General features: G+C 38.6%; 1 protein-coding gene across 1 annotated transcript in view; it reads right to left on the bottom strand.

The window, feature by feature from the left end:
* The window catches only part of SPTLC1 (serine palmitoyltransferase long chain base subunit 1), a 62,552-nt gene that overhangs the window by 18,645 nt on the left and 20,733 nt on the right, over positions 1-23,174 (bottom strand). The window contains exons 4-8 of the mRNA XM_081238470.1: positions 22,005-22,098; positions 21,353-21,425; positions 12,760-12,892; positions 4,997-5,126; positions 1,284-1,373 (exon numbers count right to left, since the gene is read on the bottom strand). Of these exons, the coding sequence (XP_081094596.1) occupies positions 1,284-1,373; positions 4,997-5,126; positions 12,760-12,892; positions 21,353-21,425; positions 22,005-22,098 (520 nt within the window). The remainder of the gene's footprint in view (positions 1-1,283; positions 1,374-4,996; positions 5,127-12,759; positions 12,893-21,352; positions 21,426-22,004; positions 22,099-23,174) is intronic.

Raw genomic sequence — 23,174 nt, 5'->3', positions numbered from 1 at the left:
AACAATCCAAGTATCTGTTAACAAAAAAACCAAAATGTGATATACCCACACAATGGAATATTACTTAGCTTTAAAAAGGAATGAAGCGAAGAGTAGCCCCTGCTAGCCAAAACTAGGGAAAGCCCGCACACAGCAACGAAGACCCAACGCAGCCAAAAATAAATAAATTAAAAGAAAAAAAGAAAAAAAAAGAGGAATGAAGTACTGATAAATGATGCCACAAATTGGATAAATGATGAAAACATTATAAGTGAGTGAAGCCATAGTCATATATTATATGATTCCATTTATCAGAAATACTCAGAATAGGTAAATCCATATAGACGGAAAGCAGACTGGTGGGGGCTAGGGGCAAGGAAAAATGCAGAGTGATTGCTTAATGGGTACTGGGTCTTCTCTGGGAGTGACAAAAAGGTTTTACAACTAGCTAGTTGATGAGTGCACAACACTGTGCACGTACTAAATGCCACTGAACTCTACACTCTAAAATGGCTAGTTTTATGTTATGTGAATTTCACCTAAAAAAAAAAATCTCAATAGTCATGGTTTCTAAAGACAGTGTACTGTATCCCCTTTTAAAAAGCTGAGTTTTAAAAAGTACATATTATATATATGATTTCATTTATATGAAATTCTACAAAAAGCAAAACTACAGGAACAGAAAGCAGATCAACAGTGGCTTGCGGCCAGGAATGGGGGATTGCTTACAAAGGGGCATGAGGGACTTCTGGAGTAACAGAAATGTTCTATATCTTGACTGTGGTGGTGGTGATAGGGGAGTATACATCTGTCAAAACTTATCAAACTATACACTTAAAGTGAGTATATTTTATTTTGTGTCAATTATACCTCAATAAAGTTGGTTTTATAAAACTCAGTCTTTTTTTTTGGCGGTACGCGGGCCTCCCACTGTTGTGGCCTCTCCCGTTGCGGAGCACAGGCTCCGGATGCGCAGGCTCAGCGGCCATGGCTCATGGGCCTAGCCACTCCATGGTATGTGGGATCTTCCCAGACCAGGGCACGAACCGGTGTCCCCTGCATCGGCAGGCGGACTCCCAACCACTGTGCCACCAGGGAAGCCCCTAAAACTCAGTCTTGATTACTCTTTAAAGGTCAGGGTTGGCATTTAATGTTAATCTACTTCCCTAGTATGATCAGAATGTGCTTATGACACCTATTAAGCAAAGTAATGCAGATATTATACATTAAAAATGGTCATAAACAAAAGGCCTAAGTGCCAAATAGTCTGAATACTAAAATAATAAATAAACATGGTTGCTCACCAATTCTGGAAGAGGGCAAATAGTTCCAGTGTTCATATACAACCCTTCGACTACAATGAAACGTCGAGTTACGCGAGCCTTGCGAGGATTCTTTGAAAGAAAAAAAAAATAGAAGTTTTAATTTTCAGTGACTCCAAATACAAAATCTGTTATGTGCTCTCTAGCACTTTCACCCTACAAGATTTATTCACCAAGATAAATCAACAAATAGATAGTCAAACTAAATTAATTTCAAGCTCAAGGTGTGAGATCCTGTTATTTTGAGATGAAAAACAGTGCTTTCTTCTCTCAGACATGTTTTCCGGTCACACAGTCAACTAGGAGGCCTCACACACAAACACCAACTGTTTAGACACTGAGAATACTAAAACACAAACAAAACCCTCCAAGCCCAGAATGACTGGGAAGGGACCCAAGGGAACTTTCTGGGGGAGATGGGGACGTTTTATGTCATGATGGGGGCCATGATACCAGGCTACATGGGTATAACCACTGGTCAAAACTGTATAACTAGGACTAATGTATTTCAATGCCTGTAAATTTTACCTAAAATAAAAAGAACTCTAATGATGATGACAATCATCATCATCACAGAGATTGAGTGGGGAGTTAGGTGAAGGTTCAGATGATACAAGAATGGCAGAATATTGAAAACAAAGCTGGGAGAAGGGTACAGGGGGCTTCATTATACTACTGTTTCCTTTGAATGTGCCAGAAATTTTCCTAATAAAAAGTTAAAAAACAGACAAACCCTGATCTCCCTTATTTACCAAAAAACAGATGAAACCTTTTTCCTTCCTTCCTCCTCACTACTGGTTCAAGTAAAATTGGACTATGACCTCACCCAGTGATGTTCAAAGGTGGTGCAGTAGAGGGACTCTTTCAAGTAACACACACCTTCCCACACCCCACTGATGTCATATCACTAATAAACCACTCCCACTGCTGAATTTGTAGATGTTTCAGGTACACTGCACTGAAAAAATTCCACAGAGTTTGCCGCCACCTTTCTACTCAAAGGTTTCTTGCCTCTAAGCTTCTAATGAACAACTAGAACCTCAAATATCAGAGCTATTCTTTAAGGGGTATTTTAGAACCCACAGCTGTATGTAATGCTCAAAAAAGTGTCGGCTGAAGCATGCAAAAGTTTACATCATTCTTGGTCATCTTCACTCTGCCACTAACTCAAACCTGAAGGCTGTGGGTCTGCTGGGAGGTCACAGCTGAGGACATGGGGGCATCCCGCCTCTCCCTGCCTTTAAAAAACAAAGTATCTTTCTTATGATCTTAAAATACTCAATGAAGGAATATTTTATTTTTGGAATATTCTTGGGAAATGGAAAATTACAAAAAAGAATTTAACAAATGAGCTCATTACACTGCACACTGGTAACTTTTTCTTGTAAATACGTATCTTTGTAAATTACCTTGTTCAAATCAGGATTTTACTGCAATCGGTCTAGGACGTGAGGTTTTAAAACATTATGCTGTGAACATTTTCACATTATTTAATATGATTTAAACCATGATTTTAATGGAGATTTAATATTCCACCTTGTAGATATACCGTAAATTATTTAACTGCTCCCACAGTGTTGGACTTAGGTTGTTTCCCTCATTTTGTTTTTTTACATCACGTGAATACCCTTCAATCTTTGACACCATTTCTGATTCTCTTCTAAAGATAGCACTCCAGAGGGTATGGATATTTAAGAATCCCAGAATATACCTGCCCATTTACCCTCTAGAAAGGCTGTGCCAACTGAAGCTCTCCTCAGAGTTTTTGGAAGACCCTTTGTATCCTCACATACATCAGTGTGGCACTGATTATTACCATAAAAAGTTTTCCCTAATTGGACAGGCAAAAACTCTTATCCTAATTTCTGTAATTGTTAGTGAGGTCAGACTATTTTCTATTTGCTCAGTTATCTGCATTTCTTCTATGAACTGCTGTTTTTATCAACTGCCTTTTTTTTTTTTAAGAAGGATTAAGATGGGATAAGAGAACTCTATAAGAAAAGGAATGAAAAAACATATGAACCCCATTAGTTGGGAAACTGACAAAAAGAGTGTGATCCAAACTCAGATTATTTAACTTACTTTCAAAGGAAATATAAGCATCTAAGTACAAAATACTAAAAAATTTAACATTTATTATTTTTGTGAAAACAAAATTAAAAAAGAATTATTTCTAAAAACCAAAATGTAAAGTAATTTAGAAAGCCTACTCTTGGCAGGAATATGTGGTACAAATTAACTAGTAAAAAGGTAAAAACTATAAAATGGAAATAAATTTTAAGATAACTTTATTTCTTGTTATTCATTAAAAAAAAAAGTTCCACAGATTATAAATCGTACACAACACACACACAGAACTTGAATATGTTGTCTTCCAAATTTGTACAATGCTAACTTGGCGAAATAACTCTACAGCAGAATGGTTCATTGGTCACACTTTCTAAGGTAGTGTTTTTCAATACGGTAGCATTCCATTACTGAATCAGAAAAGGGACATCTTTTTACAGTCTGTAGAAAGAATTAATCAGTGGAATGGCCTCAATTTTAAGATTTTCCCTATAGATTTTTATAAATTGTGTAATTATAAAACACTGTCTACAGGACACCTAGCATAAAATAGCAGAAGTCTACGCATATTCATCACAAGAATGTGTATATGATCATGAAGTGCTGCTCTTAGGCTATCACCTCAACAAAGATGATAGAATCCAAAAGGAATCATGCAAATATCTGGAAAAATGGAAATTAACACAAAATTAAGGATGTGATGAGCATTTTTATTAGTTACTCTAGTAACGGACGAGTTACCCTGGGAAAGTCCACTTGAAAGTGGTGTTTGAGACAAAGGATGTGGTGAACGGGTTCCCAGTACAATCCACACACGGTGATTCCTGATGTAGAACCACAGACGACAGAACTACCTTCTCTGTTCATGTTGTCAGGGGCAAATAGATGCTAATTCTAACAGTGATGCTTTGAACACGTTTCCTCTGTTCCACGCTCTATCAGAACAACAAGGAGCAAGTTCCACCTGCCTAATTCCCTCCCTGTCCCAAGGGACTACACAGGTGCTTGAGAAGAAGTGTAAATAGGTTGCAAGGTAGAAGGAAACCATGCTTGAGGCAGCTGCTTCCCACAGGGAGCAGCTGCTCAGAGATCTGGGATGAGGTTGGGGTAGGGAGAAAGAGTCTTCACTTTGTTCATAAATTCATAAATTAAGATCTGCTGTCATAGTTTCTTCCAGTGAATTGATACATGATTTATTCTGATATGAATAAGCCTATTTTGAATTCACTAGATACATCTTGTTAATGCCCTAATGAGTTCTGTTGTTACTTCTGTAGAGTTGAGTGTACATCCCTCCACCCCCAAAATGCATGCTGTTTTTCTTTTTCTCTTTTAGAAAGCTGCCTAGATAACCTTCCCCCAAATTTGCCATATATAATTATGGCAATGATGAGGCAATTACTATCAGGCTTGACTCTCTAATCTGAAGTACATTTAATAAGCAGAAACACCCTTATTTAATGTCCAAATGTGATCCACAGGCAAGTTTTCATGACAAATTACCATTTCACTTATAATTTAGCTAGTTAGAAAGTACAAAAGAACTCTGTAACTTTCTTCAAAAGAATCACACCTTTTTAAAATTTTTATTTTATTTTTATTTATTTTTATTTTTTTAAGAATCATACCTTTTGATCTTCAATTTCTTGTTCTTTCAATAGTCGCTCCAGGTCATCCATATCATTATGGTTAAATAGCTTAATGTCACTACGTGATGCCTGTAATCCCTTCTGAATAGCAAAGCAGGCAGCTTTATCTCTGCAAGGAAGAGAGACCCACCAAATTGGGGTTTAAGGGGTCTTGTCAACATTCTCAGAAAAGGAATGCTTGCTTTTGTAAGCTGACCAACATCCACTTGTTAAACTGAACATGGCAAATAAATAAAACATGTTTGAACATTAATACATTATTGTTTGCACTTCACTCTGCAAGCCTTTCCACATAACTACCACACTGATTCTGTTCCAGGAAGCAAACTCTTGCCATATTTTGACCTCTGAGAAATCAGCATGCATTTTACTATATGGATGGCATATTAGTTTATTCAAAGTACTTTTCTCTTTCTGAAAAATAAATGAAATATTGGTGTATCTCACCATCAGTGGCATCTCTGATTTGACTGGCCACCATTCTGCCATTACTTTGCCATCAAAAGGAATACTAGGTTACTGACTCTACATAACCCAGGGGAGAACTCTGAGTCATGCAGATTAGTCTTCAGTAAGATCTCCTAAATTGAGTTAATGGGGGGCAGGATATATTTCTTAAATTAAGTGTATTATTTAAAAGTACATGCAACACTTCTACTTCTGAGAAATTAGACATATTTTCCCTATTTTTCTCACTGGGTACAACCAAAAATCCTGGACATCATGTACAAGACAAACATAAGATGACGCTGAAAAATGGAGAGAAAAGGCAGACCAGCGAGGGACCTGAGAAATGACATGAAACAAGTTCCTGGATTTTCCTAACTTGGAGCTGATGCAGCTGGGAAACTGGAAATGCCAACAGGGAGAGACAGAAAAGCTCTGACGAAAGTCTGCTCTCCGTAGCCAAAGGGACAGGAAAGCGGGCAGCCCAGCAAATGTCTCTACTGCAGCCAAACCACAGAAAAACCTGGGCCTGTCCCCTCCACACTAGCAAAGGCTGAGAGGGAGACCCAGACTCTAGCCCTCACAAGGCCATAACAAGGCTCCCCAATACCCCTGTGGGAGCTGTCAGAGAAGGGAGCCAGAACTTGTATCTCTGCTGGGTAGTAACAAGTGGCTCCCACCGTGGTGTTAGTGAAGACCATGTGGAGAGACCTAACTTCCAATCCCCTGGAGGGAGAGACACCCCCCCCTGCCTATGCTTAGGCTGTGTCAGGGGAGGCTCAGAGAAGAGCAGGACTCTCACCAACAACCAGAAGAAATGAAAATAACCCCACCTCAGTGTCAGTGGAGGCCCCGTGGGGACCCTGGACTTGTACTTCCACCTGACAGTAATGAGGCAGCTGTGCTCCCCTGCCCTTGTTGGAAGACTGTCAGAGAAAGCCAATTAAAACAGAAAGTTTAAATAAAGCATAAACTATAACAGCATAAGATGAAACTGTTCATGTTTCACTTGTCATACCAAGAACCAGAAAATATCAAACAATGAAACCCCCCCCAAAAAAAACAAAACAATCAACAAATGCCAGTACTAAGATGACAGAGCTGTCAGGATGATCTGATAATGACTTTAAAACAGTCATGATAAAAATGTTTCATGAGTAATTATGAACATGCTTGAAACAAATGAAAAAACAGGAAGCTGCAGCAAAGAAAAGGAAGATACAAAGAAGAATCCTGTGGGGAATATTAGAACTAAAAAGCAAAAGAGTCAAAAGAAAAAGCATAGTGGATGAATTCAGCAGCAGAATGGAGACAGGAAAGAATCAGTGAGCTGAAAGATGTTAACAGTAGAAATCAAGTCAATGTAAATTGCAGAGAGAAAGTAGACTAGAAAGAAAAGAACAGTCTCAGGGACCTGTGAGACTACAATAAAATATGCAACATTCAAGTCTGTGGAGTTCTAAAGAAGAGATGAGGGTGGGACTAAAAAGGTACTTAAAGAAATAATGGCTGAAAACCTATAGATTAAAGAATAGGCTTAAAACTATAGATTAAAGAAGCTGAGCAAAATTCTTGCAGGTAAACCCAAACAAGTAAATGCCAATACAATTACAGTCAAACTTCTGAAAACTAATGACAAAGAAAAAAATCTTGAAATCAGCACAAGAAAAATGACACCTTACATGTAAGAGAAAAGCAATTTGAGCGACAGTAGATTTCTCATCAGAAATCATTAACACCAGAAAAAAGTGTCCCAATGTATTTCAAATGCTGAAAAAAAAGACCTGGCAGCCAAGAATCCAAAACTAGCAAAAATATCCTTTAGGAATGAGGGGGAGAAGACATTCTCATATGAAAAAAAACTAAGAGACTCTTTCCCAAGCTGACTTCCCCTAAAGGAATGGTTAGAGAAAGCTCTCCACACAGAAAAAAAAAAATAAATAAAAGAATCTTAGATTATCCGGAAGGAAGAAAGAACACTGTAAAAAGTATGAACAAACACACTAGGCTTTTCTTCCCCTCTTGAGTTTTCTAAGTTATTTTGGATGGTTGAAGTAAAAATTATAACACTATCTGATGTGGTTCTCCAAGTGTTTACAGGAAATACTTAAAACAACTGTATTATAAATAAGGAGAGTAAGGGGATGTAAAGGAAGATAAAAGATTCTATAACTGAACTGGTAAAATAACACCAGTAGAACGTGATAACTTATGCATACATATAACATCATACTTAGAGCAATGACTATAAAACTATACAAAGAGAAACACTTGAAAACAAATAAATAAAATAAATGAGATAAATAAAAATGGAACTCCAAAACTCATTCAATTAACCCTGAGAAAGGCAGGAAAAAGAAAAAAGAAAACAAAAAACAGAGAGAACAAATGAGAAACAAAAAATAAAAATTGGGAGATTTAAGATCCCATATATCAATAATTACATTAAATGTTAATGGCTAAAATATATAATTTAAAGACAGAGAGTGGCAGATTGGATTAAACATGCTGTCTACAAGAAATTCACTTCAAATGTAATGAGATGGGTAGTAAGGGAATGTGTGTGTGTATACATGTAGTTATATATATATATAGCTATATGCTATATATATGTATGTATGTTATATACAATAATATAGGTAGTAAGGGTATACATATATATTACATACAATAAGCACATAAATGCAAACATTCAAAAGGGAAAGCAGAGTGCCTATGTTAAAATCTGATAAAGTAGACTTTGGTACAAAGGAAATTACCAGAGACAGAGAAAGATGTTGTATAATGATAAAAAGAATCAATCAATTAACCAGGAGAACTTATCCTAAATATGCACCAAATAACAGAGCTACAAAAGACACAAAAACTGATAAAAGTGTAAGAAGAAATTGACAAATTACAACAACTGACAGAACTACCAAACAGAAAATCAGCAAGGATATAGAAGAACTCAATAACACCATCAACTAGGAAGATCTAATTGTCACTTATAGAACACTCCATTCAGAAGAATATATTTTTTCTATTTAATGATAATGACAAAAAAAATTTTTTTCTCAAAAGGTAAATAAAGCTTCATATGTAAATTGCTTTTTGTCTCACTAAAACTTTTATATAAGTATACCTTAGGAAGTCGACACGTAAAACTAGTGCTCTCTCTTAGTGGATTAAAGGATAGCAGTGGCAAATGAACATTTTGAATGTTTTTTTTGGTTTTTAATTTGCATATCAGTGACTTTTAAAAAATAACGGTCAGTGTAACGTTTGATCATTGAATACTATAATATGAAAAACAGAAATGTATAAAGAAGGAAATTAATCACATGTGTCCTATCATGGAGTGATACCTTCTCACTGGTGTCCTCACATGGCCTTTTCTCTGCATTTACCAGAATATTCTTTTTTAAGTGACTATGGAACATATTCCAAGATAGACCACATCATGAGCCATAAAACAAACTGTAACAAATTAAAAATTTCCAATCGCTTGGAAACTAAATAACACACTTCTACATAAGTCATGGGTGAAAAAGAAAGTCTAAAGAGAAATAAAATACAAAAATGAACTAAACAAAAAATGAAAGTAAACACATCAAAATTTGTGGAACACAACTATAGCAGTGATGACAGGGAAATTCACAGCACTATTACATTAGAAATGAGGAAAAGTCTCAAATCAGTAATTGAAGTTCTCACCTCAAGAACCTAGACAGAGGAAACTAAACTGCAAATGAGCAGAAGGCAGGAAATAATACCAGAAATCAGTAGAAATGAAAACAAAAATACAATGTAGAAAAATCTATGAAACAAGGAGCTGATTCTTTGAAAAGATCAATAAAATTGACAAATCTCTAGCAAAAATGACAAAAAAGAGAGTAGACAGAAATTACCAGTTAGGAAGGAAACAGGGATCTGCAGACATTAGAAGGATAATAAGGGACTATCACAAACAATGCTACACACACAAATTTGATGATTTAGAGGAAATGGACCAACTCCTTGCAAAACACAAACTACCTCAACTCACTCAATATTTGAATAGCCTTATAAGTACTAAGGAAATTAAATTCATAGTTAAAATACTTCCAAAAAAAAAAAAAAAAAAACCTCCAGGTCCAGCTGTTTTTACTGGAGAATTCTACCAAACATTTAAAGAATTAACAACAGTTTTATACAGCTTCTCCAGAAAATAAAAGAGGGAACACTTTCAAATTGACTTTATGAAGTATTACCCTGATGCCAAGACCAAAGTCTAAAAACAGTAAGTATGGTAGCATCAGGGAAATATAGACTAAAACTACAATGAGATATCTGTACACACCTATCAGAATGGCTTAAAAAAAAAAAAAGTGACAACACCAAGTGCTCCTGAGGATGTTGGAGAAACTAGATCACTTATACACTGTTGATGGAAATGTAAAATAATACAGCCACTCTGGAAAAGTCTGGCAATTTCTTAAAAAACTTAACGTATAATACTTTATGAGCAGCAACTGCATTCCTTGGCATATATCCCAAAGAAATGAAAACTTATGTTCACAGAAAAACCTATACATGAATATTTACAGCACCTTTATTTGTAATAGCCCCAAACCAGAAACAACTCTGATATCCTTAATAGGTGAATGGTTCAACAAACTGTGGTGTATCCATACCATGGAATATGACTCAGCAATCAAAAGGCACAAACTCTTGATTCACATAACAACCCTGGAGAATCTCCAAATAATTAATGCTGAATGAGAAAAGCCAATCCTCAAATGTTTCACCTACCGTACGATTACATTTGTACAACAATCTTGAAATGATGAAATTATAGAAATGGAGAATAGATTAGTGGCTGCCAGGGGTTAAAGAGTAGGTAGGGTAGAAGGGATATGGGTGTGGCAACAAGAGGGATTATCTTGACTTTATCAATGTCAACATCCCACTTTTGAAACTGTATTACAGTTTTGTAAGAGGTGACCATTGGGGAAGACTGGGTAAAGGGCACATAAAATCTCTGTATTATTTCTTACAAGTGTATGTGAATCCACAATTATCTCAATATAAAACATTTCATTAGAAAAGGGTACACAAAGTAACATAAAGACAGAGTGACAAGGAAAGACTTACGTATATAAACAACCATTGTTCTGAGACCTACTGGCAAAGCATTATCACTGTTTACTACAAAAGAAAGAAAATAAAACATCGAACGTAGAGTCTATCTATGCCTAATGAATTTATCCAAAACAATTTATCAAATAATTTACTAAACACCATTTTTACCTCTAGCGTTCCTACTTTCAAATGAGTTTCAGGTGGAATATTTAAAATTATGTATAAGGGAATAATTAAGTTGTCTAATGACTCATTAGAAACTGAAGTTCTAAGACACCAGGCATAAGATTTGAAAGTGAGTTTAGACTAGGTTTCCTAGCAGTGAAAACCAAAAGGACAATATAGTATTTATTGTCTGACAAAGGAAGCATACAAGTTCAACTGTAACTGTAAACTTTTTCCGGACTTTAAACTCAAAAAGGAATTTGTGGTGGGGGCTCGTATAAAGCGATATTGGCTGACACTGTATTGTAGTTGTCTGCAACTATGCCTTATTAAAAACCTAGAATCACTGTTTAAATCACTGGCTCTCAAATTTGTGAGGAGTCTTTATTATTATTGATTTTTTAAACTATGTGCAAGAAATTAATAGAAACATTCATTTTCATGGTCACATTGGGGAACAATTCTACTCAGGCCCAGGCCATGTGCTGGAGTGCTCCCAGGTAACTGTGACAGGGCTGCGGGGAAGAATGGGACACAAGCGTGCTGAAAACTCCTAGGAAGAGCCAGCCCTGCAGCGTGTGCTTGAGCTTGTTGCACTACAGGTGCTCCAACAGTGAGTGAGAAGCTGCAGGATGGTATAGGGACTGAGGTAAGCCGGGCTCTGCAGTCCAGTCACTTGGACGCCTCTTTTGAGCTCCAGCCTCCATTCATTCTCTTACTGAAGGTATTTACTGAGCACCACTAAATGGCACATGCTATCCTAGGCAATGGGTTGGTATAAACTGTTGAATGTGCTATAAGAGTATAGTGAGTGTGAGGCAAGATGTGCCAAGAGCAGAGGGTACGGGTACACATGAGCATACACGCACACACCTGCATATATAAGTTAAGGGAGGCTTGAGAAACTGATTTTGACAGGCATGTAAGTGCCTACATGGTCATGGATTCACAAGGATACCAAACTCCTCTGGCTGTAAAATTTTCTCCACATGCAGCAAGGGGTCTTGACCTGAAAGCTTGGGGAAGGATTTCCTGCAGAGGTGGTATATGTGCAGGATGAGCAGGAATTAAGTAGGAGATGAGAGGAGGAACAAAGTTCTAGGCATAGGGACTTAGGGTCTTAGCACGTGCAAAGGCCTTGAGATGAAACTAGCATATAAGGCTGGTAAGGCTACACAGCATGACCACCTAAGGGGAAACGGGAGAAAATTGGCCTAAAACAGGAGTCTAGAATGTACAAGATCATAATAAGAACTTGGATATTTATTTTAGGAACAATGGAAGCTCCTAAATGGAGTGTCTGGCTATGGTGTCAAAAAGGAAAAGAGGAAACAAAAGTCACTCTGAGACCTAAATTAAGAGAGGCATTTAATAGTCCACTCAAAGGATAACAGAGGCTCAGGCTAGTGGCAGGTGCTTCTGACAGGTACAACCAGCTGCCTGGGCTATGCCAGCCCTCACTCTACTCTTCTCTGCTCTTCCCCGCCACAGTAAAAAGCAACACCATACATCTAGTGCACATGTATGCAAGTGTGTAGATTTGTTTCTGGAAAGTTAAGGAAGTCTGCAACTCATGACTTCTATATTCTTAACAAGCCATGAAGCAAGATCAGCAGAGACCAAGAGTTGCAGCGAGGGTGCTGAGAAGTGGAGTGACTTTATCAGGTAGTGTGAGTGACTATGTGGGTTACGACCATGGACTCACAAGGACACCACACTGTCACAGAGCTGCACAGGGAAAGCAGAGGGCTGGCCCCCTCCTACATAAGTTTGGCCTTCTCAACATCAATAAATAAAATCATCATGGCAGACAACAAAGTACCGACACCTTAAGGCATCCTTCCAGTGGAGGTCTCACTAATTCTGCAGAACTACTTGGCTGGGTGACTACATATATATCTTTAAAAATGAAAAAAAAAAAGTCAATATTATTTTAGGCAGATGACCTCTAACAAAGGAATTCTCTAGGAGGGCCAATATTATTTCCAAAGGAATTCTGGTAAGAAATGTCAGTAAAGATTACTTACACAAACACAATGTCCCCTCTCTTAGAGTAAGCAGGAATAGCACTGGCTATGGTGGCAAACCCATATGAGTATATAATGGCTTCTTCTGTGTTCATAAATTTTGCCAGGCGGTCTTCCAAATCCAAGTGCACATCTAGTTCAAGAGTAAAAAGTTAAATGGTTAAACTGTCTTATAATTCTTTTTCTTTGACTAAAGAATAAATAAAATAACATAAGCAGTTTACTTATTAATACTGTCTAAGATAATTCTGGGCCAAAACTGTTTCTATACTCTGTGAACTGAATCAGCTACTCATTTGTCTATAAATATGTGACTGGGACAGCTCTGACTCTAGGTTTTGCTTTTATATCACTCTAGCAATAAGAATTCAAGGTCCAGTGACCTTGCCTGCTTTAACTTCCCTCAACCAACAAGGCCAAGACTTTACCAATGTACGACATTAATTTATTAACGCCTTTTTGCATTTTAGTAGAAGTGACCAAACCAGGCATTAAGACAACTGTCAACCAGCTTTTAAAAGGAAAAGAAAGAAAAAAGAAAAGTAGTTAAGTTAAAAAGAACCCCACATACTCTGCGTCAAGAGAGAGGAGCAAAAAAAAAAAACAAAAAAAAAAAAAGAGAGAGGAGCCTTTTCAGTTGTGGTGGTCACTCCTCTAACAGTTTGGGTCAGCACTTAGTTGTGGCACCTGCCATCACTCTGCAGGACTGAGTTTGTCTGAATTTCTTTTTAAGTGTACTGGTGAATTCAAACGTATAGTACAAAGAGAAATACGGTCCTTTTATGGAAGCAGCTTAAGAAGAATGTTGATGTGATTATAGGGATAAATTGTAATTATTAAACTGGTATTTTTTTTTCTCTCTTACATCATGGTTCCATAAAGCCTTTCACCTTCCCAGGCTAAGCCATGAGGCTTCACACCCTGGGATGGAGGGACCAGCGATGTCTAAAATAAATAGTGTACCAGCTGGCTGTGAACTGGAAAACTTCGAAGTGTCTGAAAAGGAGGCATTACCCAAGAGAGAGAAAACTTTTTTAAACCTTCTTTAGCTCTTTTAACTACAGCAGGACCCAAGTCTGGAGAACAAGATCAGAGTTTTACCACAGGCTCTGTGCAAAGAGAACTCAGAAGTTGATACAGGAAGGATGCAGCCAGGCCCCTCCAGCCTTGGAGCTTCGTGGGAGAAACGAGGAACTCTGAGGAGTGAAGGCAGACTTTCAGAGCCGCGCCATGTCCACTGAGGGGAACTCAGAAGTGGAGGCAGCGGCAGGGGACCCAGACATTCCCCAGTGAGGGGTGGTGGAGAGGGCCGATGGCCCGGCAGAGCCCTCCGGCCCAGATGTCGAGGACCTGTGGCTGGGAGCCTCGCTCCAGGAGACCCCTTCAGCATCAGCCTTCCCTCCAAGTATGCCCCTCCCTACCAGAGACATTCCTGCTGAGAAGAGGGAGAGGGAAAAGACCTGAGGGACTGAGACGTACAAAAGAAACAACGTAACCCAGCTGGATACAAGGCTGGACACTGAGTGGACTAAATATTTCCAACAGAGACCTGGTTAGTTGTTAAGCGTGAGATTTCCACCAACTGCCAGGGAGGAACAAGTGAGTAAGGTCAGTTCAGCAACAGGAACAACCAAGTTTTTAGAACATTTGAATAAAGTGTCTAAAATCTGTAAACCCACTCACTGATTTATCAGAGGCAAGTTAATCTTATTGTGATGCTTTTTAACTAGTAAAAGACACAATTAAGAATTATAAAAGATACAACTTCACAAAGGACTATATTTTAAAAAGTAGTTAAATGAGGGCTGTCCAACAATCTCATTCAATTGTTAATCAAACATTTAGTAAGTATCACATAAAAATACTCTGATAAGCACTGGATCAAAGAGAAATACAGGGTTTCTGCCACTTGACAAAGTGAGACAGCTAAGAGAGGCATCTGGCAGCTGTCAGTGGAGAACTCGGAGCCCAGAGGGCAGCTACAAGGCTAAGCTGTGCCTTCAGTCCCCTGGTCTGAAGCACTTGGGTCCCTTCTACACTCAGAACTACAACATGTTCACAGTGACTTCTGACTAAGGGCACACAGGTCCCTCGACTGTGAACCAAAGGCTGCTGGGGTGGGCGCCAGCTATTGAGTGAGAGATGAGAAGACACAGAAGGTCCGAACTAAATCTCAATTTGATGGCAAGACAGGTACAGTGAGGAATTAGAAAATTTAGCAGCAATATCCAAATAATAAAATAAACTGAAGACCACTTCATTTGTAGACTTCTTAAAGGATGATACAGAATTGTGAAAATGAACTATTTATCCCATGCCAATTTATCCCATCAAGTAATGATAACAACTAGGCATGCTTCTTCCCATTTATAAGTTAAGATGTATACCAACAGAGTTTATTACATAAAAAACACATGAAATACCATTTGATTTCCATTACCAATCAGGGAGTCATTTTTATAGAAGTGACACTTTCATTAGATCAACATTAAATAAATATGAGATTTCACAGTAACGTTTAGAAGAATGCATCCCGGTTGATCAAAATGGTACCAAAAGCGTGCTTAGCTCTTCAAGCATCCAATCTGTGACATCAACACCACCAAGTCCGAAGACTTGATCTTGCTCCTGACTGCCCGCCCTTCCACGAGATATGCTGCCAGGGAAGTGTGGCAGGCAAAGTCTCGCAAGAACGAGGAAAGCAGCAAAGCACCAGAGAGCCAGCTACCTCCATGTGGCTGAGCACGGGCGTGTCTCAGGCATGTCTTCCCTTCCTCTGTGTTAGTGCTCTCTGAGCACCTGCCGACAGATAGGTCCCCACCACTCTGCTGCCCCTCACTTCTGATGAGACGGGGGGCAGGTCCCCCGTAGGAGGCCTCCTTCAAATTACAGTGCTGCCTCTAAACTGGGAATTATCTACCCCAAATCTCAACAATTTAGCTAGCAGATGGACAACCCAAGCCACAGTGAATTGTTCTCATTCAATATCTACATTTTAAGAAGAAAAAACGTGCTATGGATACAGACAAACTGTTTTTGCCAACTACAAAAAAGGATTTTAAGTCATTCTGTAGCTCTAAATGACTCTCTTCATTGATTAGCAATAAAACAGTAAGACAATCTTGGCTTTGTTTTAGGGCTTTAGAGTTAGCTACCCAGTTGATAAAAATTATGTTAGTATTCTCATTATACATACTCATAGCCATTTTTATGTCATTGCCATAAAGTGGTAAGAAGAATCTCTGTACAATAAATCAATGACTTATTGGTTCTTGCCTAGTCCCAAAAGTTTAAAAAAGATGGGCCTTTCCTCCTCCTATCTAAAGACACTGGGTTTTAGCTGATGTCAGCCTTGCAAAGCAGGTTTTGGAACACGTAAACACGGACAGTTGCATAACTTCTTTTGATGTCTGATAGCTACTCTGCAATGAAGAAACTCATAACCCACGGACGGGGGAGGCAGCAAAGAGAAAAACTGCCAGGGCATGTTCTTTGACTTTGGATGCCTATCTTCTGTGTGTATGATCCATTTCAACAATTAGTGCCACAGATTTGCATGCGTCATTCTCTAATTCACTGCTAGGAACCAATATGGTAGGCGAGAGGCCATGGAGGAAGGTGACCAGCAAGCCTCTGTGTCTTCTCAGCACTTGCTGCCCTTTCTGGCACCTGCTCCCTCACCAGAACGTAACAGACGGGAGGCAAGGCCAGGGTAGGATGCCCCACACCAAACACAAGGACTGGCTATGGCAGTCATCATAGGGGGTTCAGATCTGGGCTCCCTCACTGCCAGGTGTGAACCATGGACAGGCCCAAAACTGCTCTGTGCCTCTCAGGTCCTTCCTCTGTCAAATGGTTAACAGTTCTACCTGCCTCAAAGGACTGTTAGGAGAACCGCAAGAGAATGCTTATAAAACACTCAGAACAATGTCTGGCATGGAAAAAGCAACATGCTGGTGTTTGTTCAATTAACTCAATATTTGTAGAATAAAAAAAAAGTAATCTTTTAGAAGGAAAAAAGGTACACTATCTGCTAATTAAGTTATCCAAATCCTGGATATTTAAGGACTATCTTATATTAAAGCCACTTGTTCAAGTTCCTATTTATCAGAATAAAAGGAGGTATTACGGCCTTCTTGATTGTTTTTCGGAGGAAAGACTACAAAATACCCAACTTTAGAACAGTTTAAAAACAACCAACTATATTTCTCTTAAAATCTCCATATTTTTGTGTTACATACTTTTTAAAAATCCCTTGAGACTTGGACAATTTCCTTAAAAGTACAAATATCACCTATGCACTCATTAGAACATTAAAAACAGTGCTGAATGTTTTCCAGAATGTTTTCACACACAGTATCTTACGTGATTCTTACCAAAATGTTCTAAGTTGTGCAACAATGATCATTCCCTGCCTACACTGCGAAAACTACAATTCCATGACTGGCAGGAAGAAGTGGCAGATCTAGGAATTTTACGACCAAATGCCCTTCCTACTAAAACATGCAGTCATGGTCCTGCAACAGAGAGAAAATATTTTTAAAAATAAACAAATGAACAGTTGTTCACTATTGGCTCTAGAACACAATTACATGCCACTATCTCTCACCATGAAACTCTGCCACTAATTGTCTTCTGATTTAGTTTAAGACCAAAGAGTCAAGTAGGCATCATGTATGCAAAGCAGATCCCAGGCACAGGGATAAACCACATGTAAATGACATCTGAATGCATTACAAACAAAACAGTCAGAGAGGTTCAACAAGAGAAACTATCAAAGTGCACAGGGACGCCATTAGCCTTAGAGGAAAGGAAGGCTCCACAACCTGATGAAATCACTTGATTGATTCTAAACTACACATTAAAACGATAAGATGAGAAGGTGGAAAAACTTCTGATCCACACAGTCCTCACAAGACTATTTTAAGAACCTGCTGGGCCTTTAGGAGGCAGGAGAACATTTAGCCTAAGAAACTAGAAGAATTTTAATTCAACTGTCAATTTTCTTTTTCTGTGTTAATCATCTAGTACCATCTAATATGTTACTATGAAATAATAAACAGAAAATGTTTTAATAAGGAAATTTACTTTTCCAATAAGTGATTTTCATTCACTATCTGAAAAGTTGAGAAAAGAGCTAAAAGAGGGAGCATTTTCATCACTGAAAACAGATGCCTGAGTGATATTAGTACTTCCAGGAAAAGAAAAAGCCAAAATCAAAAGCAACCTTTTGGTGGGCCTGGGAAAGAGACCAGAGCCTCACACACAAGCTACTAAAATGAGAGGAAAGGGAAGTTCACTTCTGCTTTAATGCTCAGTACAAAGGGCAAATGTACCCTAAATATTTAGAATAATTTAATTATAGAGGGTATTTTATTTTATTTTATTTTTTAAAAAAATAAATTTATTTATTTTTGGCTGCGTTGGGTCTTCGTTGCTGTGCACAGGCTTTCTCTAGTAGTGGCGAGTGGGGGCTACTCTTTGTTGCAGAGCACGGGCTCTAGGCACGCGGGCTTCAGTAGTCATGGCGCACAGGCTTAGCTGCTCCGTGGCATGTGGGATCTTCCTGGACCAGGGCTCGAACCTGTGTCCCCTGGATTGGCAGGTGGATTCTTAACCACTGTGCCACCAGGGAAGTCCCGAGGGTATTTTAGAGATTTAAAATATAGCCTTAGCTGACCTCAAGTAGCTTCTTAAACTTATCTAACACTGAAATTTCAAGGTAATTTAATACAACTACAGTAATTTAAGTGACTAGTTCCAGAATAAGGAAAAACATAGAAAATACCCTGTTGGAAAACCAAGTAAAAATACATACAATATACACATAAAGAAAGGAAAAAAGATGATAAGCAAGCATGGGCAACTGTTGAAAAGGAACAAAACAAGTTTACAGGAAGGACAATGTACTCAGAAAACAATACATATTACTCCAAGCTGTAGGTCTGGTGTCTTATTACAAAACCATCACACTACAAATTAACCTTCAACCTTTGTCCAGATACCACAGTGTGTTTGAAACTTCAACTACATTAGGATAAGGATGACACAGTGACCAATAATGTAGTTCACAGAGTAGCTAATACACAGCTATGTGTTCATTATATTGACTCTGGTGGCCCATTCAGACACTTTGAAAGATCAAATCCAATTTAAATTTACAACGCACTTGAACAGCACAACACATGTATGTGGTATGCTACCATTTTTGTAAAACTGGGGGGAAAATGTATGGAAGTGGTTTGCACACACTGAAAAAAGCCTGGAAGAATGAACAAGAAACTACTGATAGTAGCTGTCTTTTTTGGGGGTGGAATGGCAGTGGGGAAAAGACTTCACTATCTCTTTAAATCTTTGAGGTTTATATCATGGATTGAATTATTGAATCAAGAAAATTAATTTAGGATGGATCAAGAGGGTTTTATGAAAAGTGAAATAAGTTGGACAGAGAAAGACGAATAGCGTATGATCTCACTAATATGTGGACTCTAAAAAACAAAACAAGCAAAATAAAACAAAATGAAAACAGACTCATAGATACACAGAACAAAGGGGTGGTTGCCAGAGGGAAAGGGGATCAGGGGTGGGGAAAATTAGGTGTAGGAGATTAAAAGGTACAAAGCTCCAGTTATAAAATACATAAGCAATGGTGATGTAACATACAGCATAAGGAATATGGCCAAAAATATTGTAATAACTTTGGGGACAGATGGTTACTAGACCTACCATGGTGATCATTTCATAATGTATGCATGTCAAATCACTATATAGTACACCTGAAACCAGCATAATATTGTATATCAACTATATTTAAATTTAAAAAATTAATTGAAAAATCATTAATTTAAAGACCCACCCCCCAAGTTTGGAGGCACACAGCATCCTATTACACATATTTTAGGTGATCTAAATGAAAAACTGACTGGGCAATTAAAACAACATATTTCCGTAGCTCTGGGAAAACTGGTCTTGAAGATTTGAAACTTTTTTTTCACTAAATTTAGCAATAAATCTCTTACAGGTCTTCTCAGATTAACTCCCAAGCAAAAGCCAAGGCCACACATGCAAATAAGATCTACTAGAAAGAGCGGCTTTTAAGAAAGCAATTTCTTTACCCCGCAGGCAGATCATGGAAAGAAAGCCTTGTTGATCAGACTACAACAAACAACCTTGTAAAAAAAATGCCTTTTCTAGTTTTCTAATTCTTATGAAGGAAATAATACCCTACCAATAAAAAGCAGGCAAACAAATCATGTTTGCACTAGGCTAGAGGAAAGAGGGAGACTCTGATCTGAGCTCTTTTAAGTCTTTGATCTTGCCATTAATATTGCAAATCAGAATACTTATTTTCTAGTTTTAGGGCTGAAATTAATTAGCTGTGTGACCATGAGGAAGTCACTTAACCTCTCTGAGCTTTCTGTTCTTCTTCTGAATAGCTGGGATGCTGGAATACAAGATTTTAAAGATCCTTTCCAGCTGTAGGAGTCTTGGACACCAACTCCCATCATCTGTTTCCAATAAAAATAATTTAACCACTAAATTAGCTAAGGGATAAAGAAAGGTGCTCCCTTAAATAAAAACATCTTAACTGTTAAAGTGAAAAACACAAAGACCCAGAAATGAAAATGAGTAGAGATGACAAAAGAGACTTCCCTGGCCCCGTTGCCCCCACCCTCTGACATTTTGTAAACCAGAATGTTATTTCCAGTAATATACTCATTTGGAAAATTATTTAACAACATTTTTGAAATTTTCAGAAGCAAAGAACAATATACATTTAATAAAAAAAACCACCATAAAGTTCCAGGGTCTTCTTTGAGGACTCTGATTTAGGGAGTTCATCGTGTTTGAAATCACACTCTCATCCTAATATGTAGTTAGCCCATCTCCAGGTCATCCACACACAAGTAAATCAATGATCCTTTGTCTTCATTCCAGAAAGAAAAGGGCTACACAGTCTATGACCTCCCCCATCCCCCAAATCTGTTCTCACTTTCCTCCTGCCACGTGGTGGCTGCCCAGCTAGAGCAACTTTCCAGTCCTTCTGCTGGGAGACGTGACCTGGGTTATGGTCTCACCAACAGAATGTGGGCAGAATGATGAGCAACACCACCTGCCCACCTAAACAGGTACCAATGCCCTGCACTCCTGCTCCCCCATACTCATCACTTGGCTTCGGCCACACAGACAAAGATGGTGCCCTCAGGCCTAGAGCAACGAGACAGGGAAAATCTGGGTTCCTGCACGACTACAAAGAGCCGAGCCACTCACAACCGGACGCTTCCCTTTACAACAGTCATGCACGGCAGAAACAGTCTCCTCACACCACTGTCTCCTGGGGCAAATGCACCAAGAGCTCTCAGGCTTCAGCCTACTGAGACAGTGTGCCTTAGGTACCTATGACTCTTCTCCACAAGGGACAGTCGGCCCCAGACCAATGCATCTCCTACCAACGATTTCAAACACAAAATCTAGAAAGTTCACCAGCTTATTACCACAACTAATTAAGGATACATTTTCTGAGGAGTTTTGAAATCAAACTGAATCTTAATTCTTGAAAGCAGTATTCTGAAAAATATGACAGAAAACGTACCAAATGTACCATAAAATCCTCTAGGTCCACAAGTTCCCACACCATACTTCTTTAGAGATGCCAAAGCTGCTGCCTTTGTGAAAGTAAAAAAAAAAAAAAAAAAAATTAGACTGTAATAATATATCTTTAACAGTTTAAAAATGACATTTCCTATTCTTTAACCCACATAGCTCCACAGTACCCTGGCTTTTCCTTTCTTAGTACTAAGACAATTCTAACAGGATATAAAGAAAAGAGGGATGGGAAGACTTAGGTATACGACTTAAAACATGGAAAAGTTATATTAGCTTGATCATTAAAACCTGGTTAACTCAATGCATTCGCACTTTCTGGCATTTGTGGGCACAGGTCTTTCCTCAAAAAATGTTTGCTGGCCCACAATCCCAACAGGAGATGAAGCAATTTCCTAGACACATCTCCAACTATTACCCGGGTCTGGTTCATCTAGTTCTCTGGTTGTCACCCAACACTAAGCCACATTAGGACACTCTTGCCTCCCTTTGCTGAAAACTAGGTTACAGCTCTGTCACTGAAGAGTAAAGAGTAAGTACTTACACAGCCCCTTCTGATATTCTGCATTTGTCTCTTATTTTATGTCCAGATGCTTATGTCAGTGATGTTATCTGTCCACTTCAGCATATGTGCTACTTACCTTGAGCCTAGGGTTATCCAACAATCCAAGAAAATTGAATGAGGCAAAGTTTATACATTCTTTTCCGTTCACCACAATGTTATGGCTTGGAGGGCTGGGGAAAGAGACAAGCGTGGTATACTTCAGCAGTCATTCTTGTTACAGGACACACATTATCAGCTGTCCAGAAGAGGGAAGGTGACAGGACACACAAGTGTTGTCATTCTACTCTATTTGCATTCTGGCCTCCTAGCTCTCTTTTTATTCTTAAAAAGTAAAATTAGACGATAGTATATTAAAAATCAGATATTCGGTCATCAATTCTACTCTTAATAGGCCACCCTGTAGTACTTAAATAAAAGAAATTGAGCTAGAATTCCATAATGAATAGATGAATGGCAAACCGTTGCTTTAGTTTTAAAACTCACTTAAGAAAGACGTTGCTAAATAAAGTACCTGGAATGAGACAAACAGGGAGGAAATAGAAAAAGATCAAGATCAAAGGTATGAAGAGGCAGAGCAAGTAACAATCTTACAGTTAAGTGGTTTAAACATACATGTTACTAGGACTTCCCCCGTAGTCCAGTGGGTAAGACTCTGCGGTCGCAATGCAGGGGGCCTGGGTCCGATCCTTGCTGGGGAACTAGATCACACATGCACGCTGCAACTAAGAAGTCCTAATGCAGCAACTGAGAAGTCCGCATGCAGCAACTAAGACCCGGCACAGCCAAAATAAATACATAAATAAATATAAATAAATATTTTTAAAAAATTACATGTTACCTACAGGAAGCCACCAAAAGAATAAGTGAGCTCTGTTCCCAATTTCTAAAGTTAATGCTGGAATACCATTTAAAAGGAATCCTCCTCATCCAAAAAGGGGGGAAACAGAGTGGCCAGTTGCACAGGAGAAGCATGGATTGAGTTCAGCTGAGACAAGAGATGGGCTCTTGAGGAGACAACCTATTATGTCCTCTGCTGACAAATACTCCAGCTTTAAGTCATGCTTCAAAAACACTGGCCAGGGCTTCCCTGGTGGCGCAGTGGTTGAGAATCTGCCTGCTAATGCAGGGGACACGGGTTCGTGCCCTGGTCTGGGAGGATCCCACATGCCGCGGAGCAACTAGGCCCGTGAGCCACAACTACTGAGCCTGCGCGTCTGGAGCCTGTGCTCTGCAACAAGAGAGGCCG

This window comes from Mesoplodon bidens, assembly GCF_964165515.1.
Source record: "Mesoplodon bidens genome assembly, chromosome: 6".
Lineage (NCBI taxonomy): Eukaryota > Metazoa > Chordata > Mammalia > Artiodactyla > Ziphiidae > Mesoplodon > Mesoplodon bidens.
Note: the sequence above shows the minus strand (reverse complement) of the source record. Positions and strands in the feature narration are given on the sequence as shown.